At 41.8% G+C, this 20,236-nt stretch overlaps 1 protein-coding gene across 9 annotated transcripts in view; it reads right to left on the bottom strand.

Moving 5' to 3' along the window:
* LOC120897318 (CUGBP Elav-like family member 4) overlaps positions 1–19,478 on the bottom strand; it is a 324,692-nt gene extending 305,214 nt beyond the window's left edge. For all 9 annotated transcript variants that reach the window (XM_040302102.1, XM_040302094.1, XM_040302095.1 and 6 more), the window contains exon 1: positions 14,439–19,478. Coding sequence is in view for 8 of the 9 variants with exons in the window: in XM_040302094.1 (XP_040158028.1) it covers positions 14,439–14,445 (7 nt within the window). In the remaining variant the exon portion in view is untranslated. The remainder of the gene's footprint in view (positions 1–14,438) is intronic.
* Between the last annotated feature and the right edge of the window lie 758 nt (positions 19,479–20,236).

The raw sequence follows: 20,236 nt of genomic DNA, 5'->3' as shown, positions 1-20,236 counted from the left end.
CATGGGACTAAACAACCGCCTCCATCAGCACTACCGAGTGCGTTGGAAAGAATCGCTGCGCAAGATGCGGGGGATCGGCGAGAACTCGGCGGATGAAATAAATCACGATAAGAAAAGAAAGAGCCAAAGAATGAATAGAGTGCGCTGGGAAAAGCGAAAAAACAACAACAACAACACTTGAATAAACGATGAACAGAGTGCTGGAGAAAATTTATATTCCTACATTTATATTATCTCGCCCCAGTTGGGGAGCATAATGACTCCACCGGGCGATGACGATGACAATGACAGTGACGATGATGAAAACGAATGCCAGTCAAGCCAGCATGCCGAGTCTGTCAGTCGGAAACTGAGTCGACCGATGAGGAAGACTAGCAGCAAAAAAAAGGACATCAGACAAGGACAACGAACCCTCGTCGTCCGGCTGGAGTTTCTTCGCAAGGGAAATTGTGACTTTCGTCACACAATACTTACTTGCATTATGTAAAGTGAATAATGTTGATCTAACATCAGGCCATGATCAATGCAAAGCCCGCTCGTTTGCGTGGTTACTAAGGAAACATAGATGTCGTTAGTAGTCCTCTACCATCGTCAATGCCGCCATTCATTGTGATAACAATCCAAGAAAGATTGAAAATTATGTTTGCTGTGAAAGTTGAAATGTTTATGAAACGATGTTTGAGTATGAGTTTGAGAATACTCGATATTCTACTGTAATTATCTTGAGCTCATCATTAAAATGATCGATACATATCTGAATTATCAAAACTAATATCATTGCAGCGTACTTCAACTAAGACTACAAATGAATAAATCTTGCCTATTGATTGGAAACTTTTCCTCACAAAGATTTACGACCGTAAGTGATAGCTTTGCTATTCAAACGTGGAAATCAATTTTTTCACACGTATCCCCTACTGATTTGAAACCAAATCGTAAACCCGTTATCATCGCATTATGCTTAATTGCTTTTTACGGAGCATTTGTTTTTTTTCTTCAATTCAAACCATGCATGAATTCAAAACGCTTCTCAAATTGGCTTCGCTCTCCTTCGTACGCGTAATTGTTTCTGGCCTTCGCATGGCGATGGATTCGTTTTATCGAGAGCCCAAGAGTAAATCTGGCCAAAGCGTGCCCCACCACAAATTTATAGCACGTAGTAGCGATAAATAACTCACTGTTTTCTCGCTCGTTCACTTATACCTACATGATCGCTTGGTCCCCTTTTTAGAACCACTTTAAACCGTATCCAACTAACCCTCTTACCCTCGAAGCTCAGAAGCATCATATCTCACGTCCTTAGCTTATGTCTGTTTGGTGGAACGAATTATTTGAGACGAAGAGGACGTTATCGACTTTTAACAATTTATTTGTGCCTTTGACATAGATATCCACAATGAGAGTAATACATTCAACCTCACGATGTCCATAACTGAATCTGTCATATACACAAGCATCTTTACAAGTGTATTTTTAAGAAAAATGCTTGAGATATGCATGGCATAGAATCAATTTTAAGGAAATGAATCACCTAAACTGACTCTGCGTTTGTAGCTTAACAATAAAAAAAAGATTTTAAACTGCAAGTTCACCCTTGTTAGCTGATGAGAAATGCTAATTTTATTTTTCATAGAATAACATTTCTAATGTAGGGTAAATGTACCTATAGTGGTGGTAGAACCAATAGTGGTGGTATTGCACTAAAATGCGGTCATTTACGGTAAATTAAAAGTAATTAAGTTATTTTCGTCAGTGTGAAATGTTCTTTAGCCTTTTACAAAGAATTTAAAAGATAAATTCCGTTACTTCGTGAGCGAAAAATCCGTTATTTTGAGGAATGTGCCAACCTTTTTCCAAAATCCTTAGGATTTCATAACGAAACTCATATTTCTGTTAACGTTCTAATTGATCACATACCCACATAATTACTAGTTTTTCAACATGACTGTTATGAAATGTTATTGTTTTACTAAAATTATTGGTCTTTTGACCATATTTATTAAGTGTTTTTTACCATACTGCCATTATAGGTACACAAAACAGGCATGTTCCTATAGTGGTTATAAAATCAATAAAAACAGTTCGTTTTAGATTTTTTCGATGATATTTTTGATATTTCGTACTGTTGTCATTAAAATAAGCAACAAAAATGAGTTGGAAATGTTTCAGTAAGTAATGTACCAAACAAAGGCCAAAATTCGCTTATCTGGCTGAGTGAAAAAATCAACCTCAAATCAAGCTTTATCTTCCGGGTGTGGGTTGACGACAGGTGTTATTCAGTACTTTAGTCAATATTTTCTTCAACCAAATTCATACATTTTTTACGATCAAATTACGAAAGAAATCATTATAATGGCAGCTATCCTTGCTATTCATACAAAAACAACTTCAAAACTAAGTTCCATTGATATTATACACTGTTTTGGAGGCATCTCTGTTTACCACCACTATAGGAACACAATACGACGACTATAGGATCTATACCACCATTATAAGTACAACGAAGCAATCACAAAAATATGTATTTTATCGAAAATTTTATGTGTTTCATGGTAAACATGGTTGTGATTGCGAAGATAAAACATATTCCAATTGCTATGTGTTAAAATATTATCAAATTGACCTTCCTGACAATGTAAATCCATTAAAACACATCTGTGTCACTAAAACTTGCACCACTATTGGTACACTTACCCTATGGTCAAAGTAACATTTATTTTATAGCAGTTCACTGTATTATCGTTTAAACAATTCTCATTAACAAAATAATAAATTTCATTCCTAAACTCAACATTCATTTTATAGTAAATTAATGAGTATTCTTACGGATGTACGTATTATAACTCTTCTCTCGATGAATGCTGATTAATAACATTCACGGTAAAATCCCTTTCGCTTCAAATTTAATACAAGCTTAAAGCAACACTTTGACATAGAACTACCCTCTTTCCCCAGGGTTGAAAAAGCTTCTGTATGATACGTGTAGTATCGCCGATAAAAAACTGCCATCCAGTATGATGCCTGTTCTACAAAGCAAAGCCTTACATCTCGGTCAATGTGGCCCATACTGGGGTTCCTTTGTTGTCAGCTTGTCTTTGTCAGCTTCCCTTAGCTCTTTGCTATAACATATTGCAGGTACCGTGTAACAAATAGCCCGATCCAGAGGCGACTGTGCGGGCGTGGGAAATGTGATACGCTTATCGCCATGTATTTCCTGCTAGGATCTGATAATTTTTCTATAATCTAAAAACCAGGACGTAAAATATGCATAGCGACGAAGCTCTCAGCCCTCCACCAAGTCTCCCGCATCGATCTGCTACCTGGATTTTTGTTTTTTTTTTGCCCACATTTTGTTCTTTTTCCGTCCGGTGGGCTGCTCCGTCGCCTGTTTTTCGCCTCCTCTTTCAACCCACCAAACTACCACTTACTTGGACATGGCGCGTTCATTTGCACGGCTCGCTTTCTCGTTGTGCTACCACGGTTGGTTTATGGTTGCACACCTCGTCAAGGGGATCAATTTCCAAAAACGTTGTGCACGGGCACGAAATGGTACGGCACGAAAACCATCGACAAACGGGAGAGCGCGCATCAACCTTTCACCGCCATTTGAAACCACCGGTTCCGCCGCCAGTTGATTATGTTCGTTTTGCTCCTTCGTCTGCCATTCGCTTTAGTTTTATTTTTGCTTCTGTTAGTTTCCCCGATCACAACGGGACTCAAAAGCCACGGGGTACGTTATTTATCTCAAAAGTTGTGAATATATGTGTTTGTATGTGCGTGTTTGTGTGTTGGGGTTTTTTCGTTACCTTTAGTGCTGCCAGGTCCTCCCGAAGCACACAGCAAGGTGCCGTTTGGCCCAGTTAACCGAGCTTACATTGCTGTCTTGTCGGTTGATAAAAGATCAGCCGAATAAGGACCACTTTTGCGATTGAAATCGCTTCGGTTAACGTCCAAAAGGGAGGTTCGGACCGTGATGGAGCACCGCGGTGACGGGTTTGGCATGAATGTATTCAACGGGCCGTCGGGGCTGCTTCCGATCCGGCATGGGCTACGATAGATGACGTAAGATCTTGGTAGAAATTAAATTTTCATGCCTCACTTACACGGCGGGAATGACTTTTCAGTGCGAACCGACAACAACCGCCATCATCATTTTGCCACTGGCTCAACGATCCGGTTGCGTCCGGTCTCAAGGGGCATGGTTTTGAGTTCTTGTAGAGGTTCTCTCTCTCGCAAAGCTCTAGTTTCTAAGGTATTGAAACACCTCACCTGCATTGTAGCTACACAGCAGGACTTCACCGAAACCGTAATCATGCTTTTTCCTACACCAGCGCAACCAGCAACGACGACGACGACGACGATGATGATGATGATGATGATGATGTGTGAATGTGGTGCGCTTCGAAACTAGACCTAGCCGAGTAACAGGGAGAGGACAAATTCATTTTCTTCATCCAATGCCGTTCGACTTGCTTGAATCACACGCTGCCGTTCTTTACTGCAAGTCGCAGCTCATCAACCGGCTAAAGGCTCAACCCGGGTGTCCTGGTAACGACAGCAGCTACGAATGAACCGGTTACACCCCGAGGACAGCCACGGCTCGGCACACGCTCCCAAAAGCACGCCCTGGTACCCCGTGGGTTTGCTCTCGTTGCTAGAATCCTTCCAGCCAATGTACAGTCCTGCTGGTATGCCTTTCCTGTGGCAAGGTGTGATGAAGAATTTGATAAATATAAGCTGACTGCGCTATTGATATCGATCACTTGCAGTAGATAGAGGCCAAGCTATGAGTTAATTAATCCTGCCTAAAACTCATAATGAAAATTCCACATAACATAACTGTCAGCGGGTGAAATTTTCTGGATTGGGACATAGACGTGTTTTTACCACATTCTTCTTATCATGCCGCTCTAGTTAACATTACTAGCGGAGTGCTGTCAATTTTATCTGAAATATTATCTACATTTGATGAGTGTAGTTTTACAATAAATGGTTCTTAAGCCTTTCACCTTTTCAACACACATAAAGTTTGTTCATTTTGTACATGAAAGAGGAAAATTTTCGTCCATGCTAAACCAAACTATCCTTTAATATTGAGCATAACCTATAGACTTTATTCCCTCTCTGAAACAGAAATCCTATTTAAATATGAGAATGAGGCTCCATTACAAAGCCATCCCAACGCTATTTTGAAGATGCTGATGCCAATCATTGACTAGATGATATGTCTTAATCATCTTCATCTTTTCCTTCCGAACTACTCTTCAACGTGGAACGTACGTCTTACACACGTGGCTGTTAGATGTTACATAATAAAGAAGCTTCATTCCTTCGAAGAGCCCAACCAATGGTAAACAAAGATTTACTTATGAATATCAATATTTGTTTGCTAGTCCATCCTCGGTACGGGAGGGATGGCGTCCAGGAAAGGATCTTCATCAAAGTTGAGCTGATATTAATTATAAATTGGACAGTGCTATCTTGCAGCCGTAGGCTTGGTAGCAAGTTCCGTTTAAGTATTCATGGCTTGATTAATGCTTGTGTTGGTCAGGTTGTTCGTCCTATTTTAAGCGCTTAATATATGGTCGTAAAGTCGTCGTTTATTGGTCATAAAAAATTGATTGATTCAATGGTTTCTACGGCAATGCTACAACCAGACAAGGATTTAATTCCTCATAGTAAACTAATACACTGGATTGACGCACCGAATCTAATGAGATAATAATTTGAAATCCGTTTACCATTTTAAACACAACATCTAGCTGGATTAAACCGTTCAAATGTTAAGACCAGTTATTTCAAACCAATATTTTAATGAATATGCAATGCACCTTATTTCAAACTCTATGACCGGTTATTTCAAACCAATATGTTAATAAATATGCAATGCACCCTAACATACACAATCAATTATGCTTCCAAAAAAGTCAAAAGTCACTATCGCATGATACATTTTACTTTACATTGCACCGGTTCCTCTATCGAAAAATCCATCCAAAATACTCAGCTAACCAGTAAGTATCGATTGAGGTACTCCATTAACAAAGCCATCAATAAGCCACACCCAGCGATTGGTATCGAACAGCTTCATTTTCGATTTCGACAAACCGACCACTTATAGCGACCGTGGGCCGTCGTAACGTGCTGCTGGTGAAACTTGTATCCCGCCGAAAGCGCTTACCTAGCGAAAACCTCTCAATTAGCACCTTTTCTTTGCCAGCCAGCCATTGCCGGTCGATAACAAATTTAAGGCCTCTAATCAGTTTGAGCGAACAAATCGATCGGAAATCTCGATAACGAGTTAACCTACTTCGCGCAATCATCCATCCGTTCCATGGTGGCTCAACCGTTCCCAAGTGCAAAGAGAAGGCCGGAAGGGGACGCACGGCACTGCATCGGTTCGTGATGGGTGAGCAATCCCATCTCATTGGTACCCGCCCGGGAGTGAAAGGATTGCCGGCGACATTTATCGAGAATACTCAATCAAGATAGGCGAAATGAATCGCTAATGAAACGCTAATGCACTTTGACGACCGATCCGTCCGTCGGTCGGTCTGGAGGTTGTCCCTTGCCAGGAGTTTACCCAGGGCGGAAGCTGGCAAACGGCATGCTTGTATAAATTGTGTAATTTATTGTTATTACAAACCGTTGCCGGGAGGTCATTTCAATGGGAGTGCTCTAAAACAAACCAATTAGTCCCACACTTACAAACAGCAGTGCCAGTACTGAGTGGCAAAAGATCCAAAAGAAGGCAGAGTGAATGTGCGGGTGGAAAATTGATTTTATTTCCTTCTACGGTTCGATTCAGCTTACAAAGTGGCAAACACAGTGGCATCGACCGACACCCTCTTTTTCCACCGCTTGGATGACTCATTGGTTTCTTACCTTATATCGATTTTCCTTTCTGAATTTTGAATTGCTATTCAGCTAGGCTTTCAATGAGGCTAACATTACTAGCATTTTTTTCTGAGAATTGTATAATTAGAAGTTTTATTTGGTTTTCAGAGAAACAGATGTATTTTTACTGCGTTTTATAGTAATCCGATATGATGTAGGTATCATTACTAACAAATCAACATTAAAACAAAAAAAATCTAAGAAATCTTAGATACACATGTTATAAGGATAAAGGATTAGTTAAACTGTTTGGAAATTCCATTTATAATGTTTCGTATTCGTTCTATTCGTTTCGTGCCTTCGTCGGTTTGCGCTTCATATACATCAAGCCAATCACATTGTTGCACACCTCAAGTATAAAAATAAGTATATTGAGTGCAATGCATATTAATTTATACTCATATGATTATGTTATGTGACTAAAGTGCGGATGTGAACCGTTGTGATACATGTCTATTGAATAGGTGTTTAATGAAAAATAAGAAAATAAAAACACAAAAAACAGAAGTAGAAGCTGTTGGAAGACATTTTATTTGTTGACTACGAATACTTTTTTAACATCGTGCAATTTTTCAAATCGTTAGGGGACCATTGCATGATTGAATTGGAGGTTTGAAAGCCGATAAAGTAATCGTTGAAACGCTCAGCAAGAACGTTCAAAATAACTGTAGGATTTTTCATCCAGCGCTGCAACGCTGTGAGATAATAGTTTGGGAACTTAAAGAATAATACATTCTTCGTAGAATGTAGTTCCTTTAATAAGTATTTTCATTCAAATAGTGTAATATTACCATCAACCAAAACATATTATTTCAATATTGGTTTTATGTGATGCAATAAAGTTATATGCTGCTATAGATAAACATCTTCAATGAAAATAAACGGCTAATGTCCACGTTCATACAGAACACGTATTGGACTTCCAAGTAATGTGTCCAAGTAAGTAGTCCAAGTGTTGAAGTAAGATATAGGATACAAATCCTTTCTCCCGGACCTCTTGAAATCCCTGCAATTTGGTAAGAATGACGCGAATATATTTTTAATGAGATTATAGTGTTCGTGCTACAGTCAATTGAGTTGTTCCTGTTTTTTTGGGGAGCTTACTAACGAAGCGGAATGCAACGATCATGGTTTTTCAACACGTTCCAAGGAAATTTAATTTTAAATATCTTTATCAAAGATTTATTTTCCTTAAAACGAATCAGACATAAAAATTGCTGAGTTATAGAAAACGGATTTTTTATCAGCCTTGCAAAAATATCCTAAAAATACCATTACCAAAATCATTTTCAGAGCACCCTTTTAATCTGCACCCATTGATCCACAACAATCAAAAACATTGAAGTAATGTTCGGTATGTATATTCTGTAAAATATGACTTTTCTTTGCTGATCGATATCATTGGATAATCAGTCATTTATGTGGCCTTACGTATTTTTCTAATGGTAGTACATCAAATAATCAATCACAAACAAGGATATTCTAGATGTTTTAATTAACAGTATTTTTTTATTTTTCCTCATGATGAGTTTATTATCACCATTTATAAAACTAATTACATGTGCTTAAAACAAAATATAAAATATTTTTTTCAAGACTATTGGCGTATTTCAACCTAGTGATGTATTAATTAAGACTTATTTTGTAAATGCCTAGGTTAGTGGACAGTGAATCAAATGTCATCAAAACATACCAAAAAAGTACCAATGAAATTTAAGCCAAAGACATATCTTGAACCTGTACCATTAATATCTTGAAGCTCTTATGCAATTAATTCGTGCCTTGTTATACTGTAATTGTTTTTTAAAGGTTATCGATTTGCTACCGTAGCTTTTGATGTTTTACATTGGCAACTTAATACAGATTGGGGAAATAAATAACAAACATCTATCACAAAGAGGTTGCTGTATGACAGAAAAAATGGTATAAAATGCCTAAATAAGGAAAAATAGAATTGAAGTTATTTGTTAACGAGTTTTTGTTAACGAGGCCGGTCTCGTAGTACAGTCGTCAACTCGTACGACTTAACAACATGCCCGTCATGGGTTCAATCCCCAAATAGACCGCGCCGCCATACGTAGGACTGACTATCCTGCTATGGGGGGGAACCAATTAGTCACTGAAAGCCAAACCCACAAGTGGGTACAGGCAGGCCTTGACCGACATCGGTTGTTGAGCCAAAGAAGAAGTTAACGAGTTTTTATAGCAAACACTGACGTTCTATATTGAATCAGATACAATGTAAGAAATAAAAAAATTGACTAACACATGTTGTAAATTAAAAATGTGTTCAGGTAACTAAAAGACACAAAAAATGTTAAAAAGAAATAAAAAATTTACGTACAACATGAACACGGTGCGGTATTTCGCTATCCCAACAAAACGATACGATTACAAAGTTTCCCTGAGCAATTGTATAAAATTGTACGGTTTTAATAGATTCACGACACTCTCGATCATTGGATACAACACGAGACAAAACCAAATAAAATTGCAAACGAAGTCGAGTACACCTTAAGGATGAGTCTGGTAAGCCCTTGCAGTCATGATTTCAAACCAAAATACTAGGTCTCAGGGCTTTTAACAACCGATGGCCCACCTACAGTCGTCTGAGGTGCATGCAAGAGTGTTGCTTCGTTGAGGCTTTCGTTGAGCTTTACGTGTCAACCGGTCCACAAGCGACCGTAACCACCAGCCCTGTACGACCCAATGTACAGTGGTACACCAACATTCGTCTTAATGATGGTGTCAATGTTTTGTTAAATTTATTCAGACAACGAAATTCGAAACACTAGCTGTTCTAAGCCGCCCGCTCCCAATGTTGCTAGTGAGGGCTTTAACCTTCCCGGTACGCCTTAGCTACCGTACCATCAAGGCGCAGGGGCGTTTATTTATTGACGTTTCATTTTCTAACGCAAATACTCGAGAAAAGCTTTTGCCCATGTCAGGCTCGGGCTGTGGCTGCTTTCAGTGTTGTACCTCAAGCCAATTTTACGCTCCACTCTGCTTGGCTGACGTTGTCGTACTTATGGAAATACATGATGTACAAACACTGCACAGGGGCTGGATGCCTCGAACCAATCAAGCAGTTTCATTTGGAACATTCGAGTGTTTCTTTGCTTTATTGTCTTTCCGAATTGAGCGTGTTCCAAGATCCAGGAACGCACCCAACATCACACACCGAGTTGGGGAAATATAAAGGTGTGTACAAAAATAAATATTTTTCTTACGAATGATTTCAGGAGGCCTACCCCGCAACGAATGGTTGCAAATAGACACGCTTCAAGAAAAGTTCATTTTTTAGGAAATAATGCTATGCAGCAAATCAAAATATTTTTTTTACCAAATGTTATTCTAGTTTACTTCACGTTGAAAATTCCATTTTATTTTATATACACGACAAAGGTCTTTGCTACATTTTCTTGGCTGATAAATTATGTGCCTGCAAGAGTTTCCGTTTCCTAAGATGCGTTCAAGACAACTATATTGCTGCTCACATGACCTTCAAGGGTATTCTGCAACCTTTTCGTAAAATATACGCTCGAAAACTCGTCTAAGGTAAGCTGGGTGTGGTGATACAATCGATATTCACTCATGCCGCTCAAACAGCGTACCCGTGGTACGGTTCCCGACAAGCGGAAACAACATTCTCACATATGTACACGATATTGATTGGAGCCAAATTTATGATGTAACATAATCATTTTTCTTCGCTTCCTATTCCTATCACATCAAGCGCTTCGCTTCGAGCCGTATTTCGGCATTGAAAGCAAATCTGTTCAAATTTCTTTCGATTGAAAACGGTCCCGAGCACAACCGAGGCAGTACAGTATTGAAAAAAGGTGGAATTCACCAAAGCAATCCAACCGACTGGGTTCGTTCGTACGTTCTGGGATCGTTTTATTTTCACTTAAATTTTACTTCGCTCCAATGAAAGCATCGACCCTATTTGGATGCTCGGTTATTTATTCTCCGCTGCTCGCAAGTAATTTTTACATCTCCTCAAGATTGAAACTCCTCAACAAGCAAACGAGGTTGCTTGAAGTGCCTAACCGTTGAGCAGTCGTATGAACAGCGGGGTTATTTTTATCAGCAACTGGACCAGCTTTAAAAAGTGTTGAAAAGGGTTGTTGAGAGTCTGTCGTATGTAAAAAGGAAATATTGATTTTTGTATAGTTCTTTCATCCCTTGTATTTTTTTTTTTGCTAAAGAGAAATTGCTTTTGAATCACAAAGTTACTACGTTGCGGATTAAAACACCATCTGTTTTGTGTTTTACATCATTATTTCAACGTTTAGAAACCATTTCAAATTAGAGTAAACTTATTTAACATAAAATTTCTAACGAGTATGCGTTACTTTGCCGGCAATTCAACACAGCGTTTGATTTTTTAGTCCTGCTGAACATTTGTAAACATCTGTTACATGTTAATCAAAGCTTTTTGATAATAATTTACATAAGCATAACGAAGAAAAGCGTGCAGAAGAATAGAATATTATTTTAAATAATATTTAAAATAAACATGTGACAATAATTATACAAATGCAATTGATCGAATATAATTCAGCTGTATACGAAATTTTAAATCATGGGTTCTAAAAACGTTGGTTAAAAATATGTTTTTAAGTTTTAATGCTGTTAAACTAAGTCAATGTTTAAAAAGGTATACATTTGTATGCTGGAAACTTCAACCATTACTGACCGTAGATCTTGCAGCGTGTGAGTGGTTCTGCATCCCATATCAAGCAAAGAGGCAGATATTCCATTCCGCTTCTTCCACAGGAACGAGGTACGTTAACAATGAATGAAGTCGCACGTGATTTTTGTTATTCCTACTAACGTGACTTTATAAGTTTATCACAACACACAAGTGACGGAACGCGAGCGCTCCGTTTGCCGAACGCTGCCAACACTACCGAGCCATTTGCCCAACGATCCCAAGGCTTTCCGCAAGCAGGTGTGGAACCCTGTGGGACCGACTCCTTGCATCATCGACCAGTTGAGCCCGGCAACCCATTCACCGTGCAACTGTTGCAACTGGCGGCCTGATCATAACATCGCTTGTTCATTGGCATGCAAACTATTGTCAGCTCGAACACCACGTACGTACGGTTATGTATGAACACAGCACCACAGGGGCACCGGTAGGGCTGTGTCAGCTTTGCCCTATCTGCCAAGGCTCGCCGAAGCACTGGCACCCTTGCACCAAGTGCATCCTCGATAGTGGTGGCCGATACGGAACGTCTCGACAAACGCCTGGTACGGCTGTTTGTTTGTTTGCCTTCTGTGTCTTGTGGATTGCGGCGGCCAAAACGAAACGCTGAAGATTTATACTTTCGGGATCGTGTGATAATACTTAAGCCCATTTCTGAATTGTAGCAAGACGGACCTGCTTAAAGCGGGTTATTGGGATATTTAAGGCGGTGGGGTAGTTTTGTACACGCCTGGATTGGTTTTAAATTGGGATAACAGTGTTTTTCCCTTGTTGAACAAACGATACATAAGGATTACGATCATTCTACTTTCCCAGGGTAGTATTCAATGCATTCAAATGATCAATAAGAATCATTTTGTTTGAATCCGCTATACGGATGAATCAATACTCATAAAAGTAGTTTGATTAATAAAAGTAATTTATAACAACCTAAGAAGAGTTTAATTATTGCGATATACTTGCCAATACTATCGATTAATTCTTTTATTCTTCTCTTTGGTATGTCTTGCAACAAACGTTTCGTGAATTCTTTAATGTGCTTAACATCTCAATACTGCACAAATTAGTGCATTTCCTGTTGAAGCTACTTTTTTCTCAAGCTACACCCTGTACGGTAGCAATCTTAAAGCTGAAACTGACCTCATTTTCCATTTCCTCCGTTGATACCAGACTGAGAGAACGTCGAAAAAGAAGCATGAAACGTACACTAACGATGCTGCTAGCAAATGGCTGCCTGTCGTTTCTGGTTTTCCAACTGTCCAGGAGTGCGATACCGAGGACATCCCACGGACAGATCGGTGGAAACTATCGAAAACTACGCCACTACCAAGATGAAGAAAAACTTCATCAGCTGCTCTGGTTTGTTTGTTTTTTTTTGTTGTATTTTTTATCTTCCTTCTTCCAATTTTCCTGCCCACTCCTAGAACATCAAGTCGCTACCGCTGAGGCTTGGTTTCTAGTCGCTCTAGTCTAGTTTATCTGCCGAATGCTACCAGCAACGGCTCGGGAAGGTGACAGATACCTGCTAGAACGAATAAAACACGATCATCCAAGATGTGCAGCAAGGCAGTGCACAGCGGTACAAGACAAGGTGTTGCGACGGAGAGCACAGAATGCTCAAGCCTCATGGCCGTTCCCGAGGCCCTAAATTGAGGCAAAGGCTGCTAGGAAACGAACCGAAAGCCTATGGCAAATCATGCATTACCGAGTTATAGACTAAGACGGAGGACTCAAGCTGCGTGGTACAGCCCGAAACACGTCATGAGGAGACGAAAAAAGGAACGAGAAAAATGAGCTCGCAAATGAAAGGCACAAAAAAGAAGCCCGAGAATACGTAAAATAAGAGCATATACTAATGACCGCATATAAACGTACAAATCCTTCCAGGCGAAGCATGCCGCCGAGGGAATCTGCCCTGCGAGGGGAGTGTTTTGATGACTGTATGTGTATGGTTGGTCGTTAGCTTAGCGAGGTTAGTCCCGGCACACCGTACGGTACGTCCTGGAAAAAGGCACACATTAGAGTGTAGAGATGGATTTTCTCTCATTTTCTCACTCTCGTGTCGTCGGTTCAAAGTCGCGGGCGCGACTGAACGCCTACGTAGGTATATGGGCATGTATATGTGTTTCTGTGTGTTTGGGTCCTCCGGCACCGTGCTTAGCCAACGGATCCTTTTCCCCTCTCCTCGCGTGCAGCGAGGGAAAAGCATTTCAAATGTCTGCCCGAAGGTCTGGAAGGGGTGAACACAAACGAGCCCTCGCCTATCCATCTCCTTCATGTCTCGGAATCGCCTTACGGGTACGTACAATTTAGCACACTCCGACCGTCTGCTTACACTGAGCAAAAGCAAACGGCAATCGTGGATCGGTACGACGGAACGAATCTGGGTGTGGGTTTCTGTATGTGTGTGTGTGTATGTGTTTAGTGTGTGTATATATGCGGTTGTGGTTTTGCGAGAGCAAAAAAGAAATATCGTCCCAAGCGCTCTAGGTTTTATATTTATCAATAATTTAAAGGGCGATATAACGCGGCAAAAAGGAAAACTGTAAAACGGCGAGCCACTCGGCGAGCTCGGGAACGCTTCCTTCAAGCAGCATGGAGGAGGTTTAGCAATTGAAGTGCAAGTGATTTAGACTGTTCACTTTCGCTTGGGTAGAAATCACTTAGCAGGGGTTTTTTTCACCGATTTAAAGGGTACAACTTGGTACACATTCTAACGAGAATTAAAGTCAATTGACGGCTTGTTGAAGGAAATCAATGTTTAGGGTACTCTAGATACATGCATTGCATGTCGTTTGGCTTTCCTGTGTGGATTCGCTTCGCTTACCTAACATGTATGCAGAGTGCTGTTGATGATGTCGAAACGCAATAACGTGATGCTAGAGTCGGCACTGGAGACGATTTGTCGCAGAGTGAATGTGACGCCCTTCCCGACACTGGGCGCCGATTTATATCTATTCGCAGCGCTCGAGCAAACGATCTCTTCAAGCTCGCCTCTTAGCTTCAGGTTATTCACAACACTAGTACGATATGCGATTTCCCGGTAGAATAAGCGATTCCCGCCCTCACACACACACACACACAGCCCAGCACTCTTTCCTTTGCACAAGCACACAAACTTTCGGCTGAGAATTTTCCTTGCGTTTATGCCGCCCGCACACACCGGTTTGCTTTTTTCGTCAGTTGCATATATTTCCCTGCCACGAAATGCGCGTTTGGGCCGAGTACTGCCGTGAACTGTTGCCCGTGAGAACAAACGAAATCGAAACCTTTCCAAATTCCACACAACACGGAAAGCAACAATGGCGAAAAAACAGACCGACCGACCGGCTGCACTCACACACGCACACTCACCACCAGCAGCAGCAGATGACTTTTATGATTCCCAGAAAATATCATCAATATTTTCCACCACACTTGGCAATATTTGCTCGCGGCGCTATCACTTCGCACGTTGGTTGTTTTCCACCTGCCTTTAACACTCGGTCACCCCGCGGCCTTAACACCTCAACCACGGCGATCCCTCTGGGATTTGCAGGGCGCGGGCAAAAACTGCAACGGGAATATCGGAAAATCACACGCTCACACGGAACCGATCGGTTTGCACCGGAAGGCGGATACGAGTGGGACTGTTGAAGTTGGTCGGCGAATAATATTTCTCCGATCACAGCATCTCAGATCAAACAATCCCAACCGGGATGTGGGGGAAGAGCTGCAGAAAAGCCGGATACAACACTCCGCGGTCAGAGGGAGTGAGGGCTTTCTCTGTACGACGTTGCACAAACACACACACACTGAAACACTCACAGACACATTCACTGATACACCAGATCAAACACCAAAAATCAAACAATATGCACAGACAAACGCGGAGCACTTACACCGTGAACATACGCGAAACCTGCACTCGAGACTGGCACTGACAACAACAGCGACGACGAACACAATCACGCTCGTACACACAATCACCAAACCGATAGCGAATAATATCACAACGGAATACGCGCGCGACGACAACGACGACCGTACGACGTTCCTTGCTTTCTTCACACTTTGCACTTTAAAACTCGACTTTTTGCTTTGGCGGGTAGGCGTAGGGACCGGTAGACCCCGCACGAGTTTCGGAACGGAATCTAACTCTCCGCCACTGGAGATGATGGGCGAAAGTGATGATATTGTTATTGCGGAACTATTATTAGAACCATCGGCCGAACCACGAGTGAAGCTGGCGGAGTTGACTGCTGGGCGTAATGTAACCCCGGGGGTGGGGTTGAGGAAGGTTTGGTGGGCGGAATGGAAGTTATGCCGTTTTGCCTTGTGGAAGTATGCACTAGTCACGTCCGCAGCAAAACCCACTCGTGGGTGGGTTGATTTAAATTTTACGAAACGAAAATGCCGACGAGATCAGCATTCGCAAGTGAAATTCCGATATGTGAAGAAGGTTACCGAGTTTCTTCTTTTTCTCTCTCCTCTTTTTGCCTTTTGGTTTAGAGTTTTCGACGATCTGGTTGGAAGCTGGTACGACAGTCACGAGACACACACACACTCAGACACTGATATCACAAATATTTCCTATCACTTTGTTCAACCTCCACCTTTTGTTAGTAACGTGTTACGCAGTAGTCACGATCGTCCGGAAGCACACACACACACACACTGCTCTGTTCAATACACCATGGTCCAGAGCCGGGCTCCAAGGATTTTGATTGCTTGTTAGTCGTGTTGGGATTTTTCGCAGCACTCGCCGTAGCTCCTTTAACTTTGTATCCGCTTTAATCGATTGCTGGAAGCAGACGCGATAATGGGCACAGTTCTTCTGCGTAGACAGGTAAGTGCACGAACGCACTACCAAATGCCGGGGAAAACGAGGAAAATCAATGTTCACATCAAACACCAGCCAGCATTCGCGTTCCTCGCACGTTGCTTGAAGTGAACGCGGTCAAAACTACACCTTTGTAACAGCAGTACGAACGGAACACTCCTCCAGTTGGCAAAGGCTTCGGAAAGGCGAAACACTACTGCACCTACCCTATACTGCTACGATTTCTTCATCGAGTTTCTAAACGGTTTTAGCTCAAATAACAATCGCGATGATAACAATCGGCACACGAATTTTTGTTTTGTTTTTGGAGGGTGCGAGGGAGTGTTTCTTTTTTTTTAATAGTTTTATCACTTTTGTATTAGCACACTCGCAGCATTGCGACTAATCCGCGCGTATGTGTGTGTATTATGTTTTGTTAATACTACCACCACAAGGGAGCAAACTACTGGGCGCACACTTTTCAATTTAATGCGTTTTGATTTGTTTTTCCACTCCTTTCACCAGCTACCCGAAACGTAACACAACCATTACCTGGTGGCCTAAAGTACAACGGGGCTTTTTTGGTTTTCTGGGAATCCGAACAATCCTTGACAATCCTTAGCTACACGCTGTTTCCCAGCACCGCTTGCATGCCTGTTCAGATCCGGTACGGTAAGCGTGTTTTCTACGGACGGGTCCACGCAAATCGACGGGGTGTTCTGGACAGGGAGTTAGTGGACCAATACAACAACAGATTTAAGCGAAACGCAAAACGGAAATAGTTAGGCACTTTTTTGATGTGATGGTTGCGGTTCTCCTGCTCAGTTTCGCGTTTGTTTGTTTTGGTTGGTTGGGGTCGTTAGTTTGCTTTTGTGTGTTTCCGATAGCGAACCCGCTATTGCGCTAATGCGTTCGACTAATAGGCTGTTGCTAATGCTAATTTTGTATTATACTTTCGCCACGCTTCTGGGATGATTTGCCGGTCTGCTAGCGACTTTTGTCCCGAGACATGGGCTCGACTACGAGAATGGCACCTTGGGAACGAAGACGCAACAAAGCACTAACACACTACCACTGCGGCTAGTTTGGAAGAAAGGGGAAAGCGGCTATGTTCGCGTTGTACCGTTGTTCACTTTCACTTAAGCAACACACCTGGACTGCACACCTGAAGAACTTTAGTTGTTTCGCTTCGTTCCACTAAAAAACGCATCCACACGCATTTGCGCCGGTTACAGTACACGCTGCTTAAAGTCAGTGTATACGCGAGTGATGAAAACAACAAAAAAACACCGATCGACGAAACTCGTTTGCAACACAACTGCCACGATGCACCGATTGCGAACGGCACTGAAGGGATGCAGTCAATATATTACCACTTCTCCTGCTGCAAGTGTATGCTGTTTATGCTGCCACTGGCGGCTGACTGAGTGACTGACTGATTGTTGATTATTGACGGCAATGCATGCGGCCGTTTACTCGTTCACTCTCTTTCTCTCTCTCTCTCTTTCTCGCTCGTACTCTCGCTTGCTCGGCTCGTGCGTTCTCGCCCTGACACAATTGCACTCTCGCTCGCCCGCTCGCACACGCAGTTTTCCCAGGCCAGTTCAGATGGAAAAGCCAGCTCACGTTGTCCGGTTTTCCCTTCACTCGGATGCAACGCTATCACGCACTCCAGCTGACACTGGCATCAATCGGCGGCTGACTGTCCGCATCCGTGCTGATCCGTCGCCCGTAGCTGTGAGCTTTAATACAACCTCGTGCGCTCTTTAACTTTACGCGTCGCGCAGACTAAAAGGACAGGGTTGTCGTTTTCTGGCGAAATTCTATTCCACACAGTTGTTACGTTGCACCCACTTTTAGATGGATTGTTTTGTTCAACAGCGTCGTTTTGCTTTTCAGCTGTTGTTGTTCCTTTTGTTCCGCGAGGAGCTTTTTTATCGATTTTCGCTTCTTGAGCTAGGCTTCTTCTAGTTGCCTTCTCGTGTGCTTGTCCTTTTTAGGCTGTGGATGGGAGGTTTGTTAAAGGAGTTGCTAATTTCGAGGAAAAGGCTCAAGCAAATGTTACCATCATCGTCTTCTAAATTGCCAGCATTACATACACACATACATACAGAAATGCGTGACTAACGTACACTTTTCGTAACCTATATAATCCCTGTAATGATTTTTCGATTGATTCAGAGCTTAGTGTTTGTTTTGAGTATGTGTGCTTGTTTGTGGGTTGACTTTCTATCGTCCTACTTCCACGATTGTTGATACTTTATACATGTGTTTACAGCTTCACCTGCTTGCTCGCTGTCGGTGATGATAGTTGGTTTTCTATCTTATTTGTTTTTACATTTCGCATCTGCGTGCATGCTCCTTGCTTATTGGTTTGTTGATATTCGTTTTACGTTAACGTTTCGGTTGGGCACTTCTGTTTACTGCTTCCTTTGGCGGGTGTATTTAAATCACGAACCGCTATCAGCATACTTCACCGCTCCTCTGCATCTTTTCCAACGTTGACAAAACCGCATCTACGAGCGCGTCTCTTCGTTCCACGTCACAATCAGAGTTTTGTTTTCAAGACACCAAAACCAGTCTGCTCCTTTCTTGTCCGGTCTTAGTGTGTGAATGTGTATGCTACAATTACTACCACGATTTTGGCTCAAGCCAATGGGCTGCGTTGGTACTGGGAGGCACGATTTTCCACTGGCAAGCTTTCCCGCTCTATACCGGTTGACGATGGTTTTTGCCGGGACTTTTAGGTGCTTTACTCGACGGAACCGTTCTTGAATTCGCTGAACGCTGATCGAAAGTATTCCTGGCGTTTTGCTCGTTCTTTCACGGACACTACGACTTGCGAGCGATTTCTACCAACTTACTTAGCTTGCGGCACACGCGGCTCCTTAGCGGATAGTGTAGTAAGAGTAGTAGTAATAGTAATGGTAGTAGTAGTATTCACACAAGACCGGGGAACAAACAACAAACTTATGATTTGAACAACTAAATACGACGACGACAACAACGACGACGAGCACGACGACAACGACAACGACGATGACGATAACACACCCGTATCCTTGTTCCACGTTTCTTTCTCTGAAGTCAAAACAGTCCCAACCGGATCTAGGAACCTCTGCTACGGCATACCAGTCCCGACAGTCACGACAGCGAACGCGACGACGACGACGACGACAACAACGACGAGCAACGCCGAGGATGCTCGCCGTGAGTTCTGTTTTAGTGTCCCCAGGAGCTCAGTATATCTCAGCCACACATCACACGAACGCTACTGATGGAAACAAAAGTGAGCAACCCTTCAACGGTAGTTGTGAGTACAAATTGCTCATTGAACGCACTTTCACTCGGTCCCTATGTACGGTTATCTTGAAATTTGTAGTACTTGTTGTAATTTTTGTTGATAAAAATAGATTCATATCAATAAGCTGGACAGCATTGAAAATGGAACATATTTTAGTCTCTGAGTGCATCAACATCCAATAAACCAATAATACGAGTGGTTTTTTTCTTTTAATGTTCAAAATGTTTTTTTCTTTCAATATTGTATCAATTGGTTCAAAATTGTTCCTAAAAATACGATATAAATAATAATAATTTAAAAATATGTGTAGAAATGTTAACCTGTTTCATTCCATTCTTAAATCTAAGTGACGTCATCATTTACAAACAGCCGGCATCGGTTGATGTTCTCAGACGACCAAGTGAGTGCAAATAATACCATTCAAAAGCATTTACAAAAACCACTGGGAGCACTCCTAAAAAAAGGATGTCCGGCTTTCGGAACAGTCCGTACAGTGTATACATTTGGCGCAAGCGTCGTC

This window comes from Anopheles arabiensis, chromosome 2 (genome assembly GCF_016920715.1).
Source record: "Anopheles arabiensis isolate DONGOLA chromosome 2, AaraD3, whole genome shotgun sequence".
In the NCBI taxonomy this organism is placed as follows: Eukaryota; Metazoa; Arthropoda; class Insecta; order Diptera; family Culicidae; genus Anopheles; species Anopheles arabiensis.
This window is presented reverse-complemented; position numbering and strand designations above follow the sequence as displayed.